Genomic DNA, 7,120 nt, shown 5'->3' with positions numbered 1-7,120 from the left:
AGCTGCGGCGAGGCAGCTGAGCGTGCCCGTGATGAGCTCCTACGGACTTTGGTGGAATGAGCCGAGGCGACAGCGCCTGGATGAGCCGGCTCCCGGGGCTGCCGAGCGTGTGGCACGGGCCCCGTCGTGCCACGGGGCTTCGGGGATGACTCAAGAGGAAAACAGCCTGAGCTGAGCACACAAAATATGCCCAGGTTTGGAATGGGGATAATTGTTATTTACTTAACTTGTCCTGAAGTTTAAATCATAGTTCTGAAATTATTTCTGATGCCACTTTAGAGACTGGGTTTTTTTCATGAAGCGCAGGTAGAGAAAAAACCCTAGTGCAGCGATTTCCGCCGTTCCCCTACGGCACGCAGCGTAGCGGGCGGGGACCCCTCCAAACCTCGCCAGCTCCGGCGAGCCGTGCCGCAAGCCGGCGGCGTTACTGCCGGCATCGCTCCCGCCGGCTGCCGGGTCTTTCCGCGTAGCGTCACCTGTCCTGGTTTGGGCTGGGCTAGAGTTAATTTTCTCCCTAGCAGCGGGCACAGCGCTGTGGTTTGGATTTAGGATGAGAAGAACGCTGATCACACGCTGATGGTTTAGGTGTTGCTCAGCGCTGCTTATGCCAGTCAAGGACTTTGCAGCTTCCCCTGCTCTGCCAGGGGCACAAGGAGCTGGGAGGGGGCACAGCCAGGAGAGTTGATCCCAACTGCCCCAAGGGCCATTCCATACCATACGGCGTCATGGGCAGTATAGAAACTGGGGGGGTTGGCCGGGGAGCAGCGATCGCTGCTGGGGAACTGGCTGGGCATCGGTCGGCGGGTGGTGAGCAATTGCATTGGGCATCACTTGCTTTGTGTATTATTATTATCATTATTGTATTGTTACTATTATCATTACTTTTTTACTTTATTTCAATTATGAAACTGTTCTTATCTCAGCCCAGGAGTGTTTCTCACTCTCACTCCTCCGATTCTCTCCCCCACCCCGCCGGGGCAGGGCAGTGAGCGATGGCTGCGTGGGGCTGAGCTGCTGCCTGGGGCTGAGCCCCGACATCGCCCCAGGACGAGCCTCGGCTCTGTAACTCTGCACGACGCGCTGCCCCTCTTCCCCCCGCTCCCAGACAGAACTACGCTAACTCGCCCCGGGGCGCGCTGCAGCCCGCGCTGCTGTTCGGAAGAGCTCGTCTTCCCGAGCAACGCGGGAGCTGGGAATGACCCACCCGCCTGTCCCACCGTCCACCCCGGCTCGCTTGGGCCCACTGCAAACATCAGTCGTCACCCTCTGTTTCTGCTTCTGTGTCGCTGCTAAAGATACCGAAGAGCACTGAGCCCAGCAGAACTGCCTGGAAAAAAACCCCAAAATATCCTGATTAAATGAGGATTACGTGCTGACGACAATTTTAATGCATCCATCATTTTTAAATTCATTTACTATCAGCCTCGTCGAGTGACATTAACACAAATTTTCATCCTTGATCAAATTTAAAACCTCATCGAAAAGAGGCTTTGTTTGAGGTTTCTTTTCCAAGAAATCCGCTCCCCAGAGCTACGCCCCTGTAAGTGGGGATGGCAGGGGCACGGGGGCTGCTGGCACGGCCTCGACGGCGCCGGGCGGGCTCTTGGCTGGGGACCGCGTGCCGTACTAATTTTACTTAGGGTTGATTTCAGAAAACGATGTATTTATTTGTGTTGTCCTGTGTAATAATCCAAAGTATGAGATTGTTAGTTTTGTAACATCCGAGGAATGTTAGTTTTGTAATCTCTCCCATTCTTTCTGAAATAAAGTAATAAAAAATAGTGGTTGGGAGAATCTCTTATTTAATATACGTGGGATGAAAATGATCTGGTTCTGATTATCTAGAAATGGCCATCCCTAAGATTTCAAGATCGGGGCGTAAGCGATTTTCTAGCCGCTCCAATATGTGCAGAACGCAACTGAAATTATACACACGCGGACGTTTTTTAACATGAATATTTACTAACATAAATAAACAGTGTTTTATAACAAAAGGCACAGATTTTCAACTATAAACAATGGAAAAGTATTTACAATTTGCACATACATAATCAAACAGCAAGTGCACAATTGGTCACTTCAGCTCTTCTTTGCTATATTTTGAGATTTAGTTCCTTCTAAGCAAGTAATTTAATCAGTTCTGCAATGTCCAAATTTTTTTTTTTTTCCACAAAGACTGCTACCAATGCCAGATAAGAGAGTTTATTAAAACGAGTAACTCAGCAGCACAGGTTTTCAAATGGAGACAGTGTTGCTAACTTCTTCATATTGGATAATAAAATAAGGGTAGCTCTGATCATCGTTAAAAATGACAAAAATCCGAGGCTCAAAGTAATTGTCCACGCAAGAGTCGTAGAGGTCGCTGGTAATGCTGCCGGGGTTCACCGGTGGAGGTCTCCTCATGGTGTGGTTACCCACCGTGTACCTTCCCGTCAGTACTTTTGCCAGGAACATGTAATGGACTCCCTTGGGTGACCTTTTGGAAAAGTTATGGGAATAGCTCGCCTTTCTGGCAAAGTAACTGCCCTGTCCAAACATGGTGGCGTGCTTCCCGCAGACGCGCGGGTCAAAGTTGTGCTTGCAGATCCCATCCACCACGTCCTGGGAGGTCCCATGGAACAAATGCCTTTCGTTCATTATCCTGTCAAGCCCAGTCATTTTTTTGGACATATATTCCTTTTTCCTGGAATAGAAAACGGAAAGCGAAGATGAGTATTCGTTGCAGATCTGCAAGGGAAAAGCAGTTTTCACTACAGCTCTTACAAGTATCAGTGTTATGCTCTGGAATAGCAGAGCTGTAAGAGGAGATGAGAAAACATTTCTGTATGGATAGGGGAGTGGGACTTCCACTTTCAAAGAAAGGTCTGGAGTGAAACACATTATTTTTGACAGGTCCTGAGCTGATACTGATGGAGGCAGAGCTCTCCCACCTGCACAGCAGCAAAGGCAAAGCAGCTTGAGAAGTGCCTGCTTGCCTTTGCCTGTATTTCACCTCGGATGCAGAAGGAAATCCTCCTCAGAGTGAAAACAAGGGCTGTGCAAAAATTAAATCCCACTACAGCTTCAGAAGAGGCCAGGGAGAGGAATTACTGAGAGACAGGGTGGGTGAAGACGCTCTAGACCAGCGCAAATACTGCAAGCAAGTCAGCCTCTGCTCGCACAGCCCATCCCTCCACTTCTGAGATTCTGCATTTCTTGAGAAGGGAGAGAAAATCCCCAAATCGAATTTCGTATCAATCACGAAGCGCTCACCGGATGGTAACTTTCAGACACAGCGCCTCTGGTTTGAATGGGGCTGCCTGACGCAGGAGCTCATCTTTGCGAGACCACCGTAAGACCCCGGGTCGCCGTGTGCTGGGGAGCCAAGGCGCTAACGGCTCGCTCTGATACAGGGAGCGTCTGCTGAAAACAATGCCTCCTAATTTGGCTTGAAAGTGAACCCAAAGATTTTTCAACTAGATGTCCTAGATTTATTTTGAAGTTTCTGTGCAGATAGATTTTACGGAAGCTATCAGTAGATTCTACCTTGAACCTCTTACACAGGAAGTTTCAAGGTAAGATATTTTTCAGTACTTTATCGGAAAAGTTGTTCAACTGAAGATGCTCCTTTTCTTCACAAAATCTGGAGTTTATGTATTCTACTTATTGATCAATTCATATTTTGCAGCCCAAATTACATATCTCAAGGTATTTTTCCACTATTGTAGAAGAATGGTATTTGCATTATCTTACCTTTTGTATTTCTCCCAAAGAAACTGATTTTGCACTCTCAGAATTTTCAAAATTTTATATTTGGTTTCTGGCACAGTCTTGTGAAACAGGTTATAAACGGTTCTATAGCTTTTATCTTCCTTCAGAACAGGCACTTGGATGAAGTCCTGAGATGGATCCATACTAATCCAGGTTTCAGGATAGAAGTTTGGAGAGGTAACAGCAGTTGGAGCGTGTGAGGAAGCTGGTTCAGCTGATGGAGAGGGTACCGGCGAGTTGCCACCTAAGGTCCTAGTTGGGGAAGGAGAAAAAAGGTTGTGCTTAAACATTCTCAAACGGAAAAGCTTCTAATCACATTTATTTTATCACCAACGTATCCTAAGCGACCGCTGCTCTTCAGTTCTGTAACAATTTAGGTATCTTTAATGCTTGTTTAAAAGAAACTCGCCAGCTATTTCTGCTATTTTAATAACCCCTCCATCCATCCAAGCTAATAACAAAATCTTGGCTCTCGTAGATGCTGTTCCACGTACGGAAATCTTACTGCTCGGTGGTGCTTAGAAGCCTGCTATCGTCATTATTCACATTCTGCGGTGGGGTTATAAACTACAGACGGGCAGAACGCTACCAAATACGATTATGTTGTATGTGAGCTATGACCTACCAGTGAGTTTAACATACAGAATAAGAAAATACGAATAATGTGGCAACATTTGACCTTGTTTCCTTAGAATACAAGGTGTAGAAACATATACTTTCTTGTACAGTATGAATAACGAATAACCCCAACTAAGAACATTTTATAGGCAAAACGTGCAGATATTTCACTGCGTTACGCAGAAGAGGAGATGCTGTGTTTTCGGTACTACCCAGTATCGTGCCGAGGAAGGCTCCCTTCTTTTCATTTGCATGGGCCAGATGTCGATTTGCATTTGCAGTTGCTTATTTTCATGCGACAGAGCGGCCCCTCCTCTGGGGAACGCTGCCAGGTGAGAGGGCAGGAAGGGGCGAAGGAGGGGAGCTGCTGCCTGCAACGGCCGTGGTGGGAAAGGAGCACGGATGCCAGAGAAAGAACAGGCACCAGGAAAATCCAGCGAAGGACACCGGCTGTGGCGTGGCGAGACTTTGTTCTTAATAAACGCCCGCACCTCTGTGGAATTTTTCACACTCTTGAAGCTACGAAATTTAGATAAAGAGTGTGGCATTTGTGGCTTATGTTCACCTGATTATGATCTGAGCAAGGAAGCCTTACTCAGCTGAATAATCCTTACTTATTGGAGTTCTCCCACTTGCATCGATGACGATACTTTGAACATCTAAAGCTTGCAGGTTCAGGCTCTGGTTTTCACACCTTAAGTACACAGCTCTTCCACTCCTGCAAGCTGGTGAGGTTCCCTTTCAGTTGCAAGAATATACGGAACTATCTCAAAGTTTCACCAGACGAGTACCTCACCGAAGTATTTTTATAGGAAAAGCTGCTATTGACTCCAGGACCAACCCACAATGCATGCAAACGGGTAAGGTGCACGCAGAAGTAGGCGGCTCTTGTAGGAAAGACTACGAAGGCAGAGGTAGCCACTGCCTGGCTGCAAAGGCACAGGGTGAATCTTGTCTCTAAACCCCAAAGACGACCTTAAATTAAATTTCATTAAAGTTTAATGAACATTAAAGTTCATGAAATTTCTCAGGTCACTTGTTCTGATAACATCTCACTGCCAAAGCACAAGGAGAAAACCTGTTCTGACTAAGAGGAAATGGGGAAAGTGAATCCTTTGTGCATTCATCTTGGGCAAGCTGAGGTTTGACAACATCCAAGGCCAAATCCTGCCTCCCCGTGTATACGCAATCGGATTTCGCACACGGGAGCAACAGGCAAACTCGATTCCCTACGCCATCTTTGTGAAAAGAAAGTTTACTGGAGAACAAAGAAACTCTCAAAGCTTTGCTAAAGGCAAAGCCAGTTTCTCCAGAGTGACTCTTCAGGAATCAATCTTCTTTTGTTCAGGCGTGATGCTGCCTGAAAAGCCGCGTAATCATGACTTCTGCACCCGGCCAACCTGTTCTCAAGGTACCAAAACACAATCACAGAGCAACTTCTCATTGTCCTTGCTCGTTAGCCTGCTTTTCTCTGCAGCACCAACATAATTATCTAGATAAATAAGAATTCTACTGCTATTCACATCTTACCTAGAGAAATGTCAATTAAGGTTGCCCTTCAGAATGCTTAATGCTAGTGATATATGAGCCTGAATGAACTGCGTGTGATTTTTTGTGTGACCCAGAAATAATTTAATGTGATTTTCTGATTGCAGGTTGAGCTTTTCAGGTCTAGAAAAAAAAGTTGGGGGAAAAAAAAAAAGTCTGGTTTTAAATTGATACATTTGATTTGGAGCAGAGAGACCGTAAACTGTAACATCACTCACACTTTTCAGAGCAGACATACTCTTTAAAAAAGCATTCATGTGGCTTTCACCTGCTGTTCAAAGCTAAAAAGAGATCTACTTTATTTGCATGGATTTGACTTCAACTCAAAATTCTTCTCACTGTTTATTAATAGTTTAACAGAAACCCAGCAGATGGATTTTTCTAAGAATGATTACTAAAATAGCAGTCTGCAATATTACAGTGTGCACTTAAATTTTTTTTTTCCTCCTAAAGTCAATGGGTAAAAAATATTACTGTAGAACCTCATTCACTCAGAGTTGGACTGGGAAGACCAAGCACAGACTAACAATAAGTTATGAATTAATGAGTAAGACATCAAACACAATAAAAATACTGCAATCCTTTGGTGTACTTTGTTCATGTCTTCTGACTAGAGTAAATTATTTGTAAGCATTTATTATACAAGGGAAGCCATTAAAAAGTCAACATTTGTCAACCACTATCACCCACTTCCCACAGTTTCTATTCAAGCATTCTTTCCCCATTTTACGACCAATTTATGCAGGTAGTGGGGGGAAAGAAAAAACCTCAGGTAGCGCTGTGTGGTAAGTGGAGGCAAATACTGGCTTCTCAAGGACAGCTCCCATAAGTATTTAAAATATTCTCTTGCTCTCTGCTAAGAATTGGTGGATTTCTAAGTAAGCGTTGCAAGGTCTTTAGATAAAGAAAAGAATGAGGTTTACTGCAGAACAACAGAGCTTCCTTTGCAGCTTTGGGAGCTGGCATGAATAGTTATGGTCAAGCCCTCACGCGTGTAGAAGCCTCAAGGATCTGCTAAAATTAGTGGGAATTGCGTAATTCTAGCATATCTCAAAGTTATAGACTTACACTGCAGTAAAATAGTCACTGGTAGCAAAACATGAGGAGAATACCTGAAATCCCTATTTTTCATTAAGATGATAATCAGAATTGCTATAACCAGAAAGCTTGGTTTTTTTGACAAAAAAGTTTTTAGACAAAAAAT

At 44.9% G+C, this 7,120-nt stretch overlaps 1 protein-coding gene across 4 annotated transcripts in view; it reads right to left on the bottom strand.

Annotated features, from left to right (window-relative positions):
• Positions 1-1,986: 1,986 nt before the first annotated feature.
• TIPARP (TCDD inducible poly(ADP-ribose) polymerase) overlaps positions 1,987-7,120 on the bottom strand; it is a 44,764-nt gene continuing 39,630 nt past the window's right edge. For all 4 annotated transcript variants that reach the window (XM_075716577.1, XM_075716575.1, XM_075716574.1 and 1 more), the window contains 2 exons: positions 3,733-4,002; positions 1,987-2,683 (listed from right to left, as the gene is read on the bottom strand). In XM_075716577.1, coding sequence (XP_075572692.1) covers positions 2,236-2,683; positions 3,733-4,002 — 718 coding nt within the window. In that variant the 3' untranslated portion in view covers positions 1,987-2,235. The remainder of the gene's footprint in view (positions 2,684-3,732; positions 4,003-7,120) is intronic.

Source organism: Pelecanus crispus, chromosome 9 (genome assembly GCF_030463565.1).
Source record: "Pelecanus crispus isolate bPelCri1 chromosome 9, bPelCri1.pri, whole genome shotgun sequence".
Taxonomy (NCBI): Eukaryota; Metazoa; Chordata; class Aves; order Pelecaniformes; family Pelecanidae; genus Pelecanus; species Pelecanus crispus.
The sequence above is the reverse complement of the archived record's forward strand: the minus strand, read 5'-3'. Positions and strand labels throughout refer to the sequence as shown.